Here is a 22,376-nt window from a genome sequence, read left to right on the forward strand (position 1 = left end):
AGATACCCTTCCCTAAACTAGGTGAAATTTTATTGTCAAATCACATAGAGAAGAAATTACAACTACATGACCTCAATATATGAACCCTTGAGAACGCATTCCTGGAGGAGGAAATGGCAACCCACTCCAATATTCTTGCCTGGATAATCCCATGGACAGAGGAACCTGATGGGCTATGGTCCATGGGGTTGCAAAGAGTTGGACTTAACTGAGCACGTGCACATACATGAGAAAAGTTTATTTTCGCCTTCAGAATTTTTTCTTCATTTCAAAAAGAGAAAACAGTGTAGATTCTATGCATTTCTAACACCATCATCAGAGCCTGTGGTATCATCCCATTATCAAACAACATTTGTATTGTGAAACATGAATACTCACACTATGTGGGATAAAGAAATATAAAGATTATTAATGGCCTCAAATTGGTTCAGATTTTGATACTAATAATGAGTTTGTACCAAACTTCCAGATAAAAACCTTCAATTTTTTTTGAAGGTTTCTTTGTTTTCCTCTTTGTGATTAAGGAATTATTGATCTATGGAACTGGAAAAACTGGTTTAAAATGAAAAATGTCAACTCTTGACTCTTAATGGACTTTTCTCTTGATTCTAATTTGTGGAGAACCCAAATTGCCAGTTTATTTTATGGCAGATAGGCAAAACAGAGAGAATAGGGTGGAGTCTGTTATGCCTGAATCTCAAATTAGGTCTAGTTTCCTTTCACTGACACATTTTGTTCTCTTTTATTAAGGTTAAAACCTATAATGATGCCATGGTTTCATCTCCTAAGATTAAAGGGAAAACTTTTTGTCTGTTTAGGCGCATTGCAAGAAGCATTAAAGCATACTAAGTGTAGCTTTTTATTATGTATTGATGATTATCGAGAAGGTGAATCTTGGTATAGGATTTGATATAACATGATGAGCTATATCTTCTGTCCTGGTGATTTTTCTTCTATTTTTACCCTGGAGAATTTTGCTTTTATTACATTAAGTTGGGCAATGGTCTTTTTATATTACCATCACTTACCTTCATAGTATACTTTAAATCCATGAGCACTAACTGCAAAATCACTGGTCAAACGTAGTGAGAATACAGATTTGGTACTTGTTACTGGTGGTGGCAGATGGAATCCTGTTAACCTAAAACATAAATGGAATTAACTGTTAGTTATAGACATTTTATCTAATAGAATTGAAAGAGTATTAAAAGTAATTTTTATCAAATCCTCAAGTTTTGTATAAGTGTGTGTGTGGTATGAATTAATTTATGATATGTTGATTTGAACATGTCATTCATATAAAGTAATTAGTATAAGTATATATAAACATATTTATGTGTGTGTATTATTACTGTTTATCATATCTATTACATATATCATTTACAATAGGATATTGATCAATTCAAACTTTGGGAAATAAGTTATGAGGCTATGGATTTTCTGTGTACATTTTAATTGTTGATTTTAACAATATTTAGAAGACATTTTTGTCAAATCATTTTCCTGATTGTTTAAAATATATATAAAGAGTGGGAAATATTTAGAGAAATTTGATATTAAAATAAGAAATGTGATCTAAATATGAAATTATGAAACTGAAATGTCCACAAATGAAAAGTTATTTTGTTTTAACAGATTCTAGGAGGTTCTATTAAAACTAATAGTTGCAAATTATTTTTGGTTAATAATTCATAATTTTGCATAACAATATTTGTCTGATATTTTGCCCATAACTTACTATTTTGCTAATAATTTATTGCATATAATTATATGCTCAATTATATAAAAGGTAATTTACAATTGACACTTTATAAACCAGAAAAGAAAAATTAAAAATAAGAAAAAGCACATTCATGGGATGTAATTTTTCTAAAACTAATGAAGATGAATTATTTAAAAATTTTTCTATGAATTGCCTTTTACATCACATTCTCATTTTTTATTCTTAATATAAGAGTAAGAATTGAAAATTTTATGCAATGGAATTATACTATTTTTTAATATACTTGCTATTTTTGCCCAACGTTATATAGGTAGGATTAGTCTGTACTGAAATTACAATAAATTTTCATTTCTGAATAGCATAAGTTCTTGTTTGTCTCAGGTTTATTTACTCTAAAAATTTACTAAGAACCTCAGAGAGATAGGTTAGATCTATTAATATTTACTCTATTTACGTTAAAACTGAGAAACATTTTAAAATGTACATTGATTACTTTATTTTAAAATATCCAGAATAAGCCCATTACATGTTGACATAAGTAATATCTTAATATTAAATAGCTTTTTTCCAAGACAAAAAATGAGAATACATTGTACTCTATTTTTGCAAATCTCTTTAATGTTTGGCCTATTAATAGAAAATAGCTAGATTATCATATCTGCTCCTTTATGGAATATTTTGCAATATGGTATTTTGTTTGATGGGTATGAAGTAATGTGATTTCACTTAGATATTTAGTTTTAAAAGGGAAGAGTATTCTAATAGCTTTTGCATGTAAAAATAGTTACTCTTCTTTGATACTACACAAAAACTTGACAGTTATAATGTTGAATTCAAACTGGATCAATTCATTTTTGTACTCTGTAACATTAAGTTCCTTTGGTTCACCTTGCTATTGTAATAAATTATATTTACTCATGCATTTTTAACACTATGTATACATTGGTCTTGCCTGGAAAATCCCATGGACGGAGGAGCCTGGTAGGCTGCAGTCCATGGGGGTGCTAAGAGTACATGACTGAGCAACTTCACTTTCACTTTTCCCTTTCATGCACTGGAGAAGGAAATGTGTGTTCTTGCCTGGAGAATCCCAGGGACGGGGGAGCCTGGTGGACTGCCGTCTATGGGGTCGCACAGAGCCGAACACGACTGAAGTGATTTAGCAGCAGCAGCAGCATACATTGGTCATTTGAAATATATTGGTTCACTGAGTTAGAGATCTTCCAAGTATTGATATATATTGATCTATTTCATTATAAAATGTTTAAAAGTCACCTTTATTTTTATTTCTATTGAACTAAACAGAAAAATCTTTAAATTTGGTGAAGTTCTAGAGCTTATAGTTGTGGATTGAAGTTTTCTAAAATTTTAAGATTTTATTTGAAAACTCAGATTTCATCGACAGCAAATCTGCCAGTTGTTTTTCTTGAAGTAACAAGTGAGGCTCTTTTTCTGGGGGAAATAGATGACAAATGCCTGAGTGTAACTAATCATAGTTTACCTGTTAGTCATTCTTTCAAATAAAAATGTTGTTCCATGAAAAACGTGTCTAAGTCTGCTGACAACTCAAACTGTTTTTCCTTCAGCCAACCATCATATTTTGGTAGGCATAAGGAAGTTCTGTTTGTTTTTTTCATTTTTTTCCATTTTGTCACACAGGTTGTTAAAAAGAGGAGTGTTACAGGATGGACATTTAACAAAATAATTAGTTATAGCTTTAACAGGAAAATTCTTAGAAACAACTGGGTTTCTTTTCCTTTTTTGCACTACAAGTGTGCGTCAGTAAAGAATACAATGACTAATGATTACTAATACAGCTTGAAGTCACTGACTTGTGTTCATGCACCAGCAGTTTTATACCCACCATTACTTTTGTACATGAGAGCAAATGTCAACACAGACAAAAAAAGTGAAAAATGCCTCAGTAGTATTATGGGACTTCCCTGGTGGCTCACATGGTAAAGAATTTGCTTGCAATGCAGGAGACCCGAGTTCAATTGCTGGGTCAGGAAGATACCCTGGAGAAGGGAATGGCTACCCACTCAAATATTCTTGCCTGGAGAACTCCATGAACAGAGGAGCCTGGCAGGCTACCGTCATGGGGTCACAAAGAATGGGACATGACTGAGCAACTAACACTTTCACTTTTCTTTCAACAGTATTATAGAAATAGTTTTGATCTTATGGACTCCCTGAAAATGTCTCAGTTTTCAAGGATACATGGCTCACATTTTGAGAACCACTATTATATAGGAATCTATTGCAATAAATATACCACAATTAATTGATTCACTCACTGTTGATGAACATTTGGGTTCTGTGTACTTTATTCAGTATGTCTTCATCAACAGCCTTATGAAAGTCCACTTTTGGGATTTTCCTGGCAGTCCAGTGGTTAAGACTTGGTGGTTCTGCTTCAGGGGAAGTGCGTTTGATCCCTGGTCAGGAACTAAGATTCTACACCCCACTCTGTGCAGCCAATTTTTTTTTTTAATACAAAAGAATCCACTCTTGAACACTTACATAGCAATTTCTCTAGATCATATAAGCACTGGCTTTATTTTTTTCTCTTTTTGCTGTATAAACTATGCCCCAAAAGGGACTTATTTGAACTTTTGTCTAAATTCCTTTGTGATTTCCTCTTTGTTGTGTGGTAGAAATACATCTCTTAAATTTTAAACATATGGGTTGCTTTAATTATATATATTTTTTACCAATGTGTTTCTCATTTGTATTACAGTCAGATAAAATTTTCTGTATGAATTTAATCCTTTAAAATTCATTCAAATTTTCTTTATGGTCAGATATTGGAACTTTTGATTATGTACTTAGTTTTCTTATAAAGGACAGCATATTATTTTCCCATTCCTAATTCAAGTTAACACATACTTAACACATTATTATCTCACAGTTACATGTATCTAGGTAGGTGTAAATTAACTGATTCTCTGCTTAGAGTCTCACAAGGGTGAAATCATGACCTTAACTTGGATGCTTTGCTTTCTGAAAACTCTGAAGTTATGTCTGCTTCCACTTCCAAATTCAGAGGGCTGCTGCCAGAATTCAGTTTCATGAAGTCGTAGAACTAAGGACCTCATTTTCTTACTGGCTGTTGGCTTGGGGTCATTCTCAGCTTTTAGAAATTGCGGGCGTTTCTTGGTTTGTGGCTCCCTTTATCCATCTCCACAATGAGAAATGGCAGCCCAAGTTCTCATTCTTCAAATTCTTTAGTTTCCCTTTCTACCTCATTTTTCTGCCGCTCCCTCTTCTGTCTCTAGAAGGAGGAAGTTTTCTGAGTCTTCAGCATCTAGTTGGAGAGTTCTCTGCTTTTAAATGCTCATGTAATTAGATTTGTGTCCAAATTGATAATTCAAATATCTTCCTATTATAATATCTGTAATCTTAATTCCATTTTTAAAGCTTCTTTTGTCTTGTGATACAGCATATTCACAGGTTCTGAGGGAACATTATTCTGATATCATTTTTCTGCCTGTCATAATAGGTATTTATCAGGGGCTAGTTGCAGTATTCAGTATGTCTTTTGGATAAATTTGTTAATCTTATTCAGATCATCTCTGTGCTGACTATTTGTAAATGCTGTTACTAGACACTGAAAGAGATATGCTTAAATCTCCCAATATGACTGTAAGTTTTTATATTTTTCTTTGTAACTATGTCCATTTCAAAATATATTTTAGGGGCTCCATTATTAGATATATGTAAGTTTAAATTATTATTGTATTTCTCAGTGAACTAGACATTTTGTTGTCACTCTGTTTCTGAAATGAGTTGATCTGAAAATTTATTTTATTTGATAGTAATAAATATACAACTTTCTTTTATTAGAATTGGGTGGGAACATCTTTTTAACCTCAGGCTTTTGGTATTCTCATTCTTAAAACAATATGTCATTTATAACCAGAATATACTTGATTAATACTTTTATAAAATAATATACTTTTATAATATAATATTATACTCTTTTTTTATAATAAATATGTTCAGTGAACTACACTATCCATACAGATGGTTATACAAGACAGAAGTATATATGCTACTGAATTATCACTGATTATACATGTTTCAAATTAAGAAATAAAACACTGCAAGCAATACTGAGTATCAGTTGTGCTCCCTGTGACTCAGTACTATCTCCATCCCAAGGATACCAACCACTACTTGACTTCCAATGAAACAAATCAGTTTTCTGGGTCTTAAATCTTTTGTCTAAATGAAATCATATAATTATTTTGCCTCTGGCTTCTTTGACTCAACATTACCTTTGTATTATTGTAGCAGTAGTATGGAACTTAACTTTCATTCTTATAAAGGATTCCATTTTATGAATATACTTTATCATTCTATTGTGGGTGGACATTTTTTATCCAGTTGGGTCTTTATTAAATAATATTGCCATACACATGTATTACATGTTTTGTAAGCATTTATGTGTATTTCTCTTGAGAATATACATAGTGATACAATTTCTGGGTAATGTGGTAATTAATTAGTTGTTAACTAATTTTCTATAGTTTTTCGACACTATTTTTTAGTTTAAAGATATAAAAATAAAGTATTCTACACTTTAAATGCTCAGAGTATCTTTCAGAAAAGGAAGACAGATTGTCAGGGAAAACAAAAGGCAAATGATTTTGCAACAACAACAAAGAAGTCTGAAAACATATTTTGCCTTATAATCAGACTTTATGATGGTATATATACTATGAATTATGGCCCTCCAAAATTGCTTGGGCTTTAATCCCTGGAATATTTAAATATGTCACCTTATATGACAAAAGGAAATTTATAGATGTGATTAAGTTAAAATCTTAATAATAGGAAATTACCCTAGGTTATCTGGATGGGCCAAAGTATTTGCAAGTGTCCTTATCAAAGGAAGGTAGGAGGATCAAAGAGAGAGTAGGAGAGGAGACAGTGAAAGCAAAGCTTTGAGTGATGCAGTTTCTGACTGTGAAGCTAAAACAGGCACACAAGACAAAGAAGGAGAAGCAGCTTCTATAAGCTGGAAAAGCTAAGGAACAGATTTCATCCTAGAGTCTCCATAAGAAATGCAGTCCTGCTGACACCTTGAGTTCAGCCCCATTAAATTCACTTTGAACTTCAGTTCTCCAGACTGCAAGATAGTGAATTTCTGTTGCTTAAACTACTAAGTTTGGAGTAATTTTTTGCATCAGTAATAGGAAACCAATGCATAGCTCTCTTTTTGGGCTTTGAAATAAGCATTTTTAAATGTAGCTAAAATATTAACTTATTCTACAAATGAAAATACAGATCCTATGGAACCTAGTGACCACTGTAAGTTACAGAAACACCTGTTGACCTCATATAAAATAAGTAGATACAGAACCTATTGATGCAGCATTTATTTGAATATAATGTTTTAAAAACCTCTCTCTGTAGGTAAAATATGTAATTTTATTCTCAGATTAGAAGGCAAAAGGGACTGGGAGATATTAAACAACATGATAAAGTTCACAATAGAACCAGGTCCAAGACTATTACGTGTTTTTGTGTCCCATTTTTTAGGGAACACCCTGTTCATTATCCCATTGTCCTTGGCACATGAATTAAATCTAAATAGTAAATATTTGAAGTACGAGTGCACATATACACATTATTTTACATGCAATGTCAGATTTTTATTCATCTTCAGATACATTAAATAATCCAATAATTCAGACAATATTTAGAACTTTTATCATTAAATTTTCCATGATAGAGAAGAACAATATGAAGATTTTTCCCATTTATGAAAAGCAAGTTTTCTGAAATTATCTTTAAATACTCAGCACGTAGTGGCATGTTGCATAATGGGAGACTTAGTCTTCTTTTTCATTTCAGTAAATGAGGAAAGATGTGTTTTTAAACTTATTTTATGGATAGTTGTACCATTAAGAGGATTTCCAGTAAACTTGTTTTATTCCCTCCTGTGATACATTGCATGATTGATTTGAAAATAAACTTCCAGTTATGAATCCCATTAGTTACTTTTCTTTACAAGACTTCATTTTATAATTTAATATTTATGTTTGATTAGTTATTATGCATCTCTCTTTCTCCTTGGGCAAAAACTTCCTGAAGGCAGTGCTTGTGCTTTGTGCAAAGCATTCCATGTTAAGAGGCTCACTTACATGGTTAAATTAATGAATTGGAATGATAGGAGAATGTGAAAACATCATAATATTTTCCTTTTCAATCCAATAATTGTGTTCTTGGAACAGTGCTTTAAAGAATCATAAGACTGTAAATAAATGTCAATTGTTAAGAAAATTCAAGTGATCTATTTAGAGACTCTTATTCAGAGTTATTTTTTATCATGTTATTAATATCAAGAGCTATAGGGAGACTGTATATTTTATGTAAATATATTTGAAACATATTTTAGGAAATAACTATGTAATTTAAAAACACTTTTCAGGTGAAGCTAATATGATTTGTATCAAGTGTAAATTATGAATTATATGTGTTAATATACATGTATTTTAAGCACATATAAAAATATATTTTCTATGTACTATAAGTATATACTGTTTTATGGATAAGCATATTTTTCCATGGAATTCAGATATTTGAGAAAGTTTTTCATATATTGTTTTATTACTTTGTCAATTATATTCCCTTCTTATATAATAAGGTTACATAGTGAATGACATTTTATGTTCCTTTGAAAAGAGTACCAAAGTGTAGTTTTGTTTTCCCTGAATTGAAACTGAAGAAATCACAGCTCAGAATTGATCAGTAAATTGTTTAAATCAAGACAGCTGATAGGCAGTGAAGCAAAGATATAGGCCCATAACTCCCAACGCCAGTCTATTTCTCTTTTCCTATGATTTACCTATAGGGAAAACGACTTTTCCATGAGGGCAAAATGAATATGTAATTCATTTTTTTCTCCACAGTGCCCATATAAGTTTCTTAACAAATATTTGGAATAGATAAAAACATGATTTTACCCACATGGTTGCTTTAAGTAGTTGAGGCTGATAAAAACTGTATAATAATCAAGAAATCATTAAATTAAATGCCAGGAAAGTAATGGGGGATCATCATCTGTATATGTTAATACCTTTATGGCAAAGATTATTAGTGGTTAGCAAAGATATTTCCCTATTAGGAAAACTAAATAAGATTAGCAAACACATATGTCAGGGTTAAGTCCTTGAATTATGTAATGTAAGTTTCGTTCAGATATGATTTTTTATAAAAGCTAAAATTTGAGGAATGGCCAATTAAGTGTTGAAATATATTAATTTTGCTACATAGCTACTTTGTGGTATGCTGTCACAACAATATTGTCTCTCACCATAAAGTTGATGTTCAAAACTGCAAGTAAACTCAGATTAAAGAACAATAATTTTCCTTTAATATATTTAGTTTCATGAAAAAATCATAGCATTTCCTCTATTTCACATTTGTATTTGGTGAATGTTTTGTCATGAACTACTTTATAGCAATTGTTCCACTAAATTCTCTCATTTTACAGAATGACAGAGCATGTTGGTTGTTTTTCATCTTACTCTTAATAGTTTCTAATGTATAACCCCTGTTCCACCTTTCCCTTAATCCCACATGCACACCTAATCATATTTTAGCATTTTGTTACTTACTAGGCAAAACACTCATCAGAAATTGTGGAATATTCTATTATTCACACACTTAAAAGCAAGTGGTCCTATCACTTCTTATGCCTGCTTTTATATGAAAATTTTATTTAAGCATTTCCTCTTAAAAGATTCAGAAGCATTAATGATATTTCATACTTTAATGAGTTAGTAGTTACAGGGAGAATGAAATGATTAACTTGTAACTTTATATTAATGACTCTAATGAAAAGTACTAAAATAATTATTTGGTAATTTATGAAAAACTGATAGAAATTTAAATTACCAGAAAGTCATTTAAAATGTCAATGCATATGCTTCTTAAATAATTGGCAGCTTGTATAAAATTTTCTTAAATTAATGGCAATGAATATGCCATTTTACAGCTTAATATAAAGGAAACCTTTGAAACATCAAAATTGGGGGATAAAGATGATACCTGTATCATTATCTAAATGTATTTATCAACTTAAACAGTACGATCTTATTATTTCTGGGAGACTTGAGCATGACATATGATTAGATCTATACTATCTTTAAAAATGTAATCAAAGGGCTTTATATATCCATGTATATATATATATATATATACACACACACACATATATATATTTAATGTTCCTATCAACTGATTACAGTATTTCAAACTTGCTGTAGTTAAGAGAATTAATATAAAAGTCACAGTTTTTAATTAAATGGCTATTAGCATATTACTACATGTAGTGAGATAGAGGGAAAACAGACATGAAGAGTGTAAAAAGAGGAAGAGAGAGAGAGAGAGAGACCTATATTTAAAAATTGGAACTGTTAACAAAATTGCAGGATTTTGTGATTTTTAAGTAAGAGAATTCACGTGAATGGCCTGCTGTATTTTTTGGAGCCTAAGAGTGAAGCTGCTGAGTCATGTCCGACTCTTTGCGACCCCATGCACTGTAGCCTACCATGCTCCTCTGTCCATGGAATTCTCCAGGCAAGAGTACTGGAGTGGGTTGTCATTTCCTTCTCCAGAGGATCTTCCCGACCCAGGGACGGAACCTGGGTCCTCCCGCATTGTAGGCAGATGCTTTACCGTCTGAGCCACCAGGGAAGTCCTGGAGCCTAAGAAATAGCTACTAAATATTAATTACATTAGTGCTATGACTCAAAGTTCATTGTGCTTTCATCTGCACTCAGCAGCATACTGGGGCTAAGATAAATTATATAACACCAGCATTCCCATGGTGATTTCTCATTACTCGCAGTAAGATTTTTGGATTTGAATTATCTTACACTTTTACTTTGGTTATACAGTTCTTACAGATGATCCAGGTAATATATAGGGAATTTTCGGCTGAAACAGAGATAAGGAAAACCATAGAACAGATAAATCTTTAATGACTGTTCTGTGAGAATAAATCATGCACACCGTGTTGACATTGGGGTACATGAAGTACAGCACCATAATTCATGGTTATGTCAAGATGAAAATAATTGTAATAGTAAAGGAAAAGATGGCCAAGGCAATATTTGAGTGATTATATCATTTGTTGAGAGTAAATGAACTGTAGCTTCTATCAAATATAAAATTCCCAAAAAAGGCATCATGTATGAGAAACACAAATTCACAATGTTAGAACCATATGCTAGGTACAGATTTAGATATGGAAATGGATATAGATATATACAGATGGGTAGGAATTAGAATGGAGAAGGCAATGGCACCCCACTCCAGTACTCTTGCCTGGAGAATCCCATGGACAGAGGAGCCTGGTAGGCTGCAGTCCATGGGGTCGCTAAGAGTCGGACACGACTGAGTGACTTCACTTTCACTTTTCACTTTCATGCATTGGAGAAGGAAATGGCAACCCACTCCAGTGTTCTTGCCTGGAGAATCCCAGGGACAGAGGAGCCTGGTGGGCTGCCGTCTATGGGGTCGCACAGAGTCGGACACGACTATAGCGACTTAGCAGCAGCAGCAGCAGCAGCAGCAGGAATTAGAATATAGATATGACTTTGAACAACAAAGATATAGATAGAAAAATGGGCAACCAACATTCATTTTTACTCTTTTCTATTCTTTCCATTGAATTGCAGTGCCTGTAACACTTGCTTGAATACCTCTCTATGCCAACAGTATTCTCTCTATTAGATTTTGTCAATGAAGACAATTCCATAAGACTGGGGATGTGAATTAAGAGTGTAGGCCAATATCTCATGGAGTAAATGTCTTTTTCCCATCAAAAACATAGCTTGAACTCACTATATCTAGAGTCATTCCATTCACATCAAACACATTCTTTCCAGTGACTTTAGATTGTATCTTCAGGATCAACATTTTATCCAGAAACTATGAAATTCATTATCAAAAATTTTCAATTTCTTCTTTATCAGCTACAAATACTGTAAAATTTCTATTATGTCCTCTGTTCCTCATTTTTTTAATATATTGTGTCATCTATTTTTAAAGCTGTAAGTCACCATCATTCCAAAGGCAGTCCATGTGAACCATAGAGAAAAGTACAGAGAAATTATTTTGGGCAATTAATCAATGTTAGACATTTAAATATATTTTACAGTGTCCCCATCTTGCATAAACACCTGCAATTGTTAATGAATATTTTATTTCCAAAGTTTGAGGGTTTTAAAAAGAAGCAGTTGAAGTTAGTGACCATGAACCTGGATTCTAGAGTATACAGTTGGATAACACGTATTCTGTGGCTTGTGAGTAACTTAATATTGGGTAAATTACTTTATTCCAATAAACTAGGCAAAACATAAGGTGATACTAGGAGTTATCCCATTGTCATATTGTGAAGATTAAGTGGGATAATGCTAGTGAAAATTTAGAACAGTGCCTAGCACGTGCTGAGTATTATTTTTACCATAATTATTTTAATGATTAACCTACCCAGGCTCATCTAATTAGCCTCAATACATTAAATGATAACACCGGGGCTGGACTTCCACAGTGTTGCCATTTGCTATTGTGTGACATCCAGCAGGTTTCTTTCTTCCCCTTCTGTTTCCTATAGTGACTGAAAGCGAAAGTATTAGTTGCTTAGTAGTGTCTGACCCTTTGCGAGCCCATGAACTGTAGCCTGGCAGGCTCCTGTGTCCATGGGATTTTCCAAGCAAGAATACTGGAGTGGGACAGCCATTCCCTCCTCCAGGGATATTTTCTGACCCAGGGATTGAACCTGGGTTTCCTGCACTGCAGACAGATTCCTTACTATCTGAACCCTCAGGGAAGCCCTCAGTTCAAAAGTCTGTCCCTTCTTCAGTCTCTTTAGTAAATTCTAGCCTTCTTGCTGTGTAACCCAAAAGCTCTATAGCTTTCCTTGATATCTATCTCACACATTTTCATGTATCTAACAATTCAATGGAATCTCTGTCTTCTAATGTCACAGTATATCCAAATTTGATGTTTCCTCACTACTTTCTTGGCTTCTTCCACAACCCAAGTCACCATCATTTGCCCCCTCTCCCAGTATACGTTCAACTCCATCACCAGTGTGATCTTTTGAAAATATATGTTGATTCATAGATGTCCAAAGTCTAACAATGACACAAAGCACTTCTCACATGCTGTCTAATCTGTTTCCGTATTTACAGTCCATCTGTTCTTACTAGATTATAAGCACTACCAGGATGGAGAAATTGTTTGCCTCAACAATGCATGCATAGGCTCTGGAATAATGGCATAACAAAGAGGAGGCTCTCAAAATTTGAGAAGGGGAAGTAGATTTTTTAAAAATTTAAGACAAATTTTTAGAATTATTACTGTTAAAGCATATATGTTCTCAGTATCTTTAACAAGATAGAGATGAACCAAAACATTTTTTTTGTTTGTTTGTTTGTTTTTTTATTTTTTTTTGAACCAAAACATTTTTAAAGCTATGTTACAAGCATAGCTCATTTTATTGTGTTTTGCTTTATTGCACTTTGTAGATACTAGAAGGTTTGTTGTAACCCTGTGTCAAGCAAATCTATTGGCCTCATTTTTTCCAACAGCATTTGCTCCCTTTGTGTCTCTGTGTCAAATCTTGGTACTTCTTGCAATATTTCAGACTTTTTAATCATTAATATGTTTTATGATGGTTAATGATCTTTGATGTTACTACTTCTACTTGCTGAAGGCTCAGAGGATGGTTAGGATTTTTTAGCAACAAGATATTTTAAAATTAAGGTGTGTATATTGTTTAGGCAGAATGCTCTCATGCAATTAATAGACTAGAGCGTAGTGTAAACGTAACTCTTATATGTACTGGGAAACAAAATAATTCATGTGGCTCGCTTTATTGCAGTGTTAGCTTTGTTGCAGTAAACTAGAACAAAATCCACAGTATCTCTGAGGTATGCTTGTGCTCTGGAATGGCTATAGTGTTTTACCACATAGAAATGTAGGGCAATACAATAAAGAAAAATGTTGTGTATTCTAATTGAATGTTATACATTAAAATAGAAAGCAAAGTATATAAAATAGATTTCAAATCCAGTTACTGAGCCTATTACCATTGTTGTTATTTAGTCTCTAGGTCTGTATAACTCTTTTGCAACCTCATGGACTATAACCTGCCAGGTTCCTCTATCCATAGGATTTCCCAGGCAAGAATACTGGAGTGGGTTGCCATTTCCTTTCCAGGGGATCTTCAGAACCCAGGGATCGAATTTGCATCTCCTGCATTGTAGGCAGATTCTTTTATAGCTGAACCACTGGGAAAGCCCTCATTCCCATTAGCTCTGCTTAAATTTAGACCCTCATCTTCTCTTATCTAAACTCTTTTGATAGACTTAGTAGAAGTCCTTCTGCTTCTAGTTTTACATGCCTATAATCTTAAAGTCTTCTCCACAGGCCTCCTAAAGTGACAATTCTTGAATACTTGACCTTGGTACTATCTTGCTTTGCTATTTATAATCCTTTAATAACTCATAATCACATACTAGATAGAGTCTATAAACACAGACTTGCTTGATGATCATTCATCTTTGCACCCAGCCTGGCTTTCTAGGTAGTGTTTATTCTAATTTAATACAGTATACTACATTTATTCTGACCACTTTGCAATGAACCACCACAAGGGAAAATAAAAAGGAAAAAACTAAAATAAACAAAAGAAGGCAAAAATAACTGGAAGGAGCCAGTTGTTCGTCATCCCCAACCCCATACTTCCATACTCTGTTCAGACTTCTGTGACAGGTGCCTTCCTAACTAGTTCTGAATATTTGGAACCTTTGGTGAGAGAAGAAATGGAGAAGCGACCTTCTTTCTCCCTTTCTCTTCTTTTGCTCCTGACAGCAACTATGGAACTGGTTGCATTTCTCTGATGGTCCCAGCTTTGATACTGAAAGCAATCCTTCCTTGGTGGACCTGGTAGTGGTCTTATGGTTCCTCCTCTGTGGAATCCGTATCTGCTGAGTGGCCCACCTCCTTTACTCCAGTGTCCACTAAGTGCCACCCCCTTCCATAGACCAGCATTCTTCATTGCACAACAGTCAGTGTGTCCTGCATTCTGAATATCCCAACCTTCCCCAGCGTTTTGTTTTTTTGGAGCTGTAGTTCCTTCATAAACTGAATAGTTTTTTTTTTTTTTTCATAAACTGAATAGTTTTTTAATTACTTCTCTTATTGCCTGGTTTCATCTCTGTAGGCCTTTTAAAACTCTCTTCTTATATTTAATTCCTTCTGTTTGTGTTTCCAGTTGTATCCTGTTTGACAGAAAACAACTTGGAAAAGGAGCTATTCATAGGTAGAAAATTATTTTGTCTTTTACACAAAAGATATTTGAAGAGGAAAACATAAGGTATTAAATAAATACTTTATTTTCTGTTACAGTTAATAAAAGATTAACTACCTTGTTGATCATAAAATTAGATCACTGTATTAACATTACTTTTCTTGGATAAAAACACATTTCCATATATAATATCCTATCTCAATTGCAACTAAATTTATATTTATATAGTCTTAACACAATTCTGAATAATTTTTTGCATCTAAACTAATTATATTCCCTGAACTATTGGATACATATTATTGCTGTAAACGTATTAAATCAAATGTGATATTACCACATGTACATATGTGGCTTAATTTAATTTTAGCTAACAAGGACAATCATATTATCTTGAAACAAAAGCTTAAACATCTCTCTAAAATTAAAATATTTATATCAAAAAAATATTTTATTTGGCTGCTTGCATTTCAAATCAGCAGAAGTATTTTAAGTAATGAAATAATGTTCAGTTCAGTTCAGTCGCTCAGTCATGTCCAACTCTTTGCGACCCTATGGACCGCAGCACGCCAGGCCTCTCTTTCCATAACCAATTCCTGGAGTTTACCCAATCTCATGTCAACTGAGTTGGTGATGCCATCCAACCATCTCATCCTCTGTTGTCCCCTTCTCCTCCTGCCTTCAATCTTTCCCAATATCAGCTTCAACATCAGTCCTTACAATGAACACTCAGGACTTATCTCCTTTAAGATGAGCTTGTTGGATCTCCTTGCAGTCCAAGGGACTCTCAAGATTCTTCTCCAACACCACAGTTCAAAAGGATCAATTCTTTGGCACTCAGCTTTCTTTATAGTCCAACGCCCACATCCATACATGACTACTGGAAAAACATAGCCTTGACTAGATGGACCTTTGTTGGCAAAGTAATGTCTCTGCTTTTTAACATGCTGTCAAGGTTGGTCATAACTTTCCTTCCAAGGAGTAAGCATGTTTTAATTTCATGGATGTAGTCACCATCGGCAGTGATTTTGGAGCTTCCAAAAATAGTCAGCCACTGTTTCCATTGTTTCCGCATCTGTTTGCCATGAAGTGATGGGACCAGATGCCACGATCTTTGTTTTCTGAATGTTGAGCTTTAAGCCAAATTTTTCACTCTCCTCTTTCACTTTCATCAAGAGGCTCTTTAGTTCTTCTTCACTTTCTGCCATAAGGGTGGTGTCATCTGCATATCTGAGGTTATTGATATTTCTCCTGGCAATCTTGATTCCAGCTTGTGCTTCTTCCAGCCCAGCGTTTCTCATGATGTACTCTACATATAAGTTAAATAAGCATGGTGACAATATACAGCCTAGACGTACTCCTTTTCCTATTTGGAACCAGTTTTTTGTTCCATATCCAGTTCTAACTGTTACTTCCTGACCTGCATACAGGTTTCTCAAGAGGCAGGTCAGGTGGTCTGAGGTTCCCATCTCTTTCAGAATTTTCCACAGTTTATTGTGATCCACACAGGCAAAGGCTTTGCCATAGTCAATAAAGCTGAAATAGATGTTTTTTCTGGAACACTCTTGCTTTTCCGATGATCCATCGGTTGTTGGCAATTTGATCTCTGGTTCCTCTGCTTTTTCTAAAACCAGCTTGAACATCTGGAAGTTCACCATTCACATATTGCTGAAGGCTGGCTTGGAGAATTTTGAGCATTACTTTACAAGCGTGTGAGATGAGTGCAATTGTGCGGTAGTTTGAGCATTCTTTGGCATTGCCTTTCTTTGGGATTGGAATGAAAACTGACCTTTTCCAGTCCTGTGGCCACTGCTGAGTATTACAAATTTGCTGGTATATTGAGTGCAGCACTTTCACAGCATCATGTTTTAGGATTTGAAATAGCTCAACTGGAATTCCTTCACCTCCACTAGCTTTGTTCGTAGTGATACTTCCTAAGGCACATTGACATTAAATGCTACTAATTACTAAATTTCCACTGTGAATCAAATGTTCAACATTTATCATCCTGTTGTTCCTCATAACCCATAAATCTATATATGACTTAATTTTTATTCTATTTTGCAAATAGAGAAATCAAAGGCCTACAGAGAGAAATAACTACTTGCTAAAAGTTACACAGTAAATGGAAAAGCCAGAAACCAAAGCCATGTTCTTTTTGATAGTTTATTTGGACTCTCAATTAGTTTTGCTAACTTTTTAATGAGTTGACAGTTTTTCCAAATTATACTGACATTAAAAGATAATGTGAATACTTAAACTTAATCCATGAATCTAGCAATTAGAATGTTACCTTGTCCTGAGTAACTTCAGTGAGGAGACAAATCAAATTTAGTGATTATTAGCAGAAATAGGAAAAGAGGAAATATAGAAAGCCCATATTGACTGTTATTTTAAGAAGCTTAACTGTGAAAGAAATATGAGTTATAGTGTGATTGACATTCACCTTGATAAAGGATAATCCTTCTAACAGAGTTGGGGAAGGAGAAAATGAGGTACTGAATAATAATGTGAATATAAAGACAAAGTTATAGAAGCCAGTATTTTAATTTACCATCACAAATGTTTATTAAAATCTTTTTGTGCGTGCCAGGTATGGAGTTAGTTTTACAAATTTAATCCATGAAACACTTTGAAACAGCCTTTTTATATTCTATTTTTCATAAAGTTTAGAGAGGTTAAGTGGTTGCCATCCTATTTGTTTGATGGAAGAATTAGAATTCAAGAAAGTTATGTGTGACACCAAAATACATGTTCTTGCTACTTGTTTAACACTACTACTGCCATGATTTAAATATAATATGAAGATGAAGAAAAGAAAGACATTAAAAATTTAATATTGAAAACAAAAACTACCTTCCTGTCAAAGAGTGTTAACACAAAAATAACCTTCAAAGAAGAGTCTAAAGTAGAATTTAAAATTACATACAATACAGTTAAAATATTACAAGTAGATAAATTAATATCTTGAAAATATATGAGTAAAAATAGATTAGTAGAAAACTAATAAAACTTCCCCAACTTTCAAATAAAATATTCTCAGTGATAATATGATAGTGTAGTTTGAGAATAAATGTGTCATTATATTCTAAAAAGGATTTTCATGAGAAAAATTAAATTGAACATTAAGTGAGAGCAATCAGTGTTACATGAATGTTCACTATCAGATGCAGACAAAGCAAACAGTTGGTAGATTCAAAATCAAATTGCCAACATCTGCTGGATCATCGAAAAAGCAAGAGAGTTCCAGAAAAACATCTATTTCTGCTTTATTGACTATGCCAGAGCCTTTGCCTGTGTGGATCACAATAAACTGTGGAAAATTCTGAAAGAGATGGGAATACCAGACCACGTGACTTGTCTCTTGAGAAACCTGTATGCTGGTCAGGAAGTAACAATTAGAACTGGACATGGAACAACAGACTGGTTCCAAATAGGGAAAGGAGTACGTCAAGGCTATATATTGTCACCCTGCTTATTTAACTTATATGCAGAGTACGTCATGAGAAACGCTGGGCTGGAAGAAGCACAAGCTGGAATCAAGATTGCTGGGAGAAATATCAATAACTTCAGATATGCAGATGACCCCACCCTTATGGCAGAAAGTGAAGAACTAAAGAGCCTCTTGATGAAAGTGAAAGAGGAGAGTGAGAAAGTTGGTTTAAAGCTCAACATTCAGAAAACTAAGATCATGGCATCTGGTCCCATCACTTCATGGCAAATAGATGGGGAAACAGTGGAAACAGTGGCTGACTTTATTTTGGGGGGCTCCAAAATCACTGCAGATGGTGATTTCACCCATGAAATTAAAACATGCTTACTCCTTGGAAGGAAAGTTATGACCAACCTTGACAGCATGTTAAAAAGCAGAGACATTACTTTGCCAACAAAGGTCCACCTAGTCAAGGCTATGGTTTTTCCAGTAGTCAGGTATAGATGTGAGAGTTGGACTATAAAGAAAGCTGAGTGCCGAAGAATTGATCCTTTTGAACTGTGGTGTTGGAGAAGACTCTTGAGTATCCCTTGGACTGGAAAGATATCCAACCAGTCCATCCTAAAGGATATCAGTCCTCAGTGTTCATTGAAAGGACTGATGTTGAAGCTGAAACTCCAATACTTTGGCCACCTGTTGGGAAGAGCTGACTCATTTGAAGAGACCCTGATGCTGGGAAAGATTGAGGGCAGAAGCAGAAGGGGATGACAGAGGATGAGATGGTTGGATGGTATCACCGACTCAATAGACATGAGTTTGGGTAAACTCCGGGAATTTGTGATGGACAGGGAGGCCTGGCTTGCTGCAGTTCATGGGGTCACAAAGAGTCGGATACAACTGAGTGACTGAACTAAACTGAACTAAATGAAATATCTTACTATTTTAACATTCTCTTATTTTCCCAGGATAGAGGAAGAAAATCTTAGGATGTTAGCTGAAATCTTGGTCTCTATTAGCACTTCTGTAGATGTGTGGACTAAGCATGTAGAGGTTCTGATGGAGGAGAGTCTAGAGAGACTGGGTTACAGTTAGGTAAAATCCAAGGAAGAGAGCAGACATGAAAAATTCATAATAAGATAGAATTCAAGGTCTGGTTATAGATGAAAGTTATAGAGAGGAAAATAAATAGCAGGGGCTCTGGAGCAAACAGAGTAAAAGGGGGATATTTGCATACAATGCCTACATCAAAATGTTATATTCAGAGGTTACTATTTATATCAAACTAAAAAAGGCAGATAGAAAAGAACTTTTTTTACCCGACTATTTCCTTATTGAGTGCAAAGTAATTGATATACTGTCAGTCTACCTGTTTGCCTCATGGATCACAGCCTTGTCATGGTGAAGAGACTTGTGTAACTCGATGAACCTATGAGCCATAATGTGCAGGGGCACACAAGATGGATGGGTCATAGTGAAGAGTTCTGACTAAACATGGTCCAATGGAAGAGGAAATGATAACCCACTCCAGTACTCTTGCCTTGAGAACCCCATGGATAGTATGAAAAGGCAAATATAGAGCACTAGAAGATGAGGCCCTGAGGTCAGAAAGTATCCAATATGCTACTAGGGAAGAGTAGAGGGCAATTACTAGTAAATTAAAAAGAATGAAGCACCTGGATCAAAGTAGAAATGATGCTTAGTTGTGGATGTGTCTAGTGGTAGAATTAAAGTCCAGTGCTGTAAAGAACAATATTGCATAGGTACATGAATGTTAGGTCCATGAATGAAGGTAAGTTGGTTGTGTGGTCAAGCAGGAGATGACAAGATTGAACTTGGACATCTTAGGAATCAATGAACTAAAATGGATGGGAATGGGTGAATTTATGTTTCTATGAATACCTGCAACGGATTCTAGAACTAACACCAAAAAAATATACACTTTTCACCATAGGGGATTAAAATGCAAAAGTCGGAAGTCAAGAGATGCCTAGAATAACAGGAAAGTTTGGCCTTGGAATACAAAATGAAGCAGGACAAAGCTAACAGAGTTTTGTCAAGAGAACACACTGGTCATAGCAAACACCCTTTGCCAGCAACCCAAGAGATAACTACACATGGATATCACTAGATGGTCAATATTGAAATTATATTGAGTATATTTTTTGTAGCCAAAAACGAAGAAGTTCTATACAGCCAGTAAAAATAAGACTTGGAGCCAACTGTGACTCAGATCATGAGCTCCTTCTTGCAAAATTCAGGCTTAAATATAAGAAAGTAGGGAAAACCACTAACCCATTCAGGTATAACCGAAATCAAATCCCTTATGATTATACAGTGGAGATGATGAGTAAATTCAAGGGATTAGATCTGGTAAACAGACTGCCTAAAGAACTGTGGAGCAAGGTTTGTAACATTGTACAGGAGGTGGTGACCAAAACCATCCTCCAAAGAAAGAAATGTAAGAAGGCAAACAATTGTCTGAGGAGATCTTACAAATAGCTGAGGAAAGAATAGAAGCAAAAAGCAGGGGAGAAAGGGAAAGATATACCCAACTGACCACAGAGTTCAAGAGAATAGCATGGAGAGACAAGAAAGCCTTCTTAAATGAACAATGCAAAGAAATAGAGGAAAATAACAGAATGGGAAAGACAAGATTTCTTCAAGAAAATTGGATATATCAAGGGAACATTTCATGAAAAGATGGGCACAATAAAGCACAAAAAGTATAAGGACCTAACAGAAGCAGAAGAGTTTATGAAGAGGTGGCAGAATACTTGGATAACCATGATGGTGTGGTCACTCACCTAGAGCCAGACATCCTGGAATGTGAAGTCAAGTGGGCCTTAGGAATCATTAGGAACAAAGCTAGTGGAAGTGATGGAATTCCAGCTGAGCTATTTCAAATCCTAAAAGATGATGCTGTGAAAATGCTGCACTCAATATGCCAGCAAATTTGGAAAACTCAGCAGTGGCCACAGGACTGGAAAAGGGCAGTTATCATTCCATTCCAAAGTAGGGCAATACCAAAGAATGTTCAGACTACCATGCAATTGTGCTAATTTCATATGCTCAAAATCCTTCAAGCTAGGCTTTAGCAATACGTAAATGGAAAACTTGCTAAAGTACAATCTGGACTTCGAAGAGGCAGAGAAACCAGAGATCAAATTGCCAACACTTGTTGGATCATGGATGAAGCAAGGGAGTTCCAGAAAAAACACCTACTTCTGTTTCATTGACTACTCTAAAGCCTTTGACTGGGTGGATCACAACAAACTGTAAAAAAAATTCTTGAAATGATGAGAGTATCAGACCACCTTACCTGTCTCCTGAGAAACCTGTATGTGGGTCAAGAAGAAACATAACCAGACATGGAACAACAGACTGGTTCCAAACTGGGATAGTGGTCCAACAAGGCTGTAAACTGTTACCCTGCATATTTAAATTACATGCAGATTGCATCATATGAAATGTCAGACTGGCTGAATCAATAGCTGGAATCAAGATTGCTGGGAGAAATATCAACAGCCTCAAATAGGCAGATGATACCACTCTAATGACAGAAAATGAAGACAAACTAAAGAACCTCTTGATGAGGGTGAAAGAAGAGAGTGAAAAAGCTGACTTGAAACTCAACATTAAAAAATCAGTTCATGGCATCTTATCCCATCAGTTCATGGCAAATAGAAGGGGAAAAACTGGAAGGGGTGACAGATTTTCTTTTCTTGTGCTCCCAGATCACTATGGCTAGTGACTGCAGCCATGAAATTAAAAGACACTTGCTCCTAGGAAGGAAATCTATGAGAAATCTAGACAGCATATTAAAAAGTAGAGGCATCACTTTGCTGATAAAGATCCGTGTAGTAAAAGCTATGTTTTTTTCCGGTATG

The 22,376-nt window shown here is 34.6% G+C and overlaps 1 protein-coding gene across 4 annotated transcripts in view; it reads right to left on the reverse strand.

Moving 5' to 3' along the window:
* CSMD3 (CUB and Sushi multiple domains 3) overlaps positions 1-22,376 on the reverse strand; it is a 1,311,921-nt gene that overhangs the window by 1,147,260 nt on the left and 142,285 nt on the right. For all 4 annotated transcript variants that reach the window (XM_081504393.1, XM_081504396.1, XM_081504395.1 and 1 more), the window contains exon 3: positions 1,029-1,141. In XM_081504393.1, the coding sequence (XP_081360519.1) occupies positions 1,029-1,141 (113 nt within the window). The remainder of the gene's footprint in view (positions 1-1,028; positions 1,142-22,376) is intronic.

Source organism: Giraffa tippelskirchi, chromosome 6 (genome assembly GCF_054371585.1).
Source record: "Giraffa tippelskirchi isolate mGirTip1 chromosome 6, T2T-mGirTip1v1.2.pri, whole genome shotgun sequence".
NCBI lineage: Eukaryota > Metazoa > Chordata > Mammalia > Artiodactyla > Giraffidae > Giraffa > Giraffa tippelskirchi.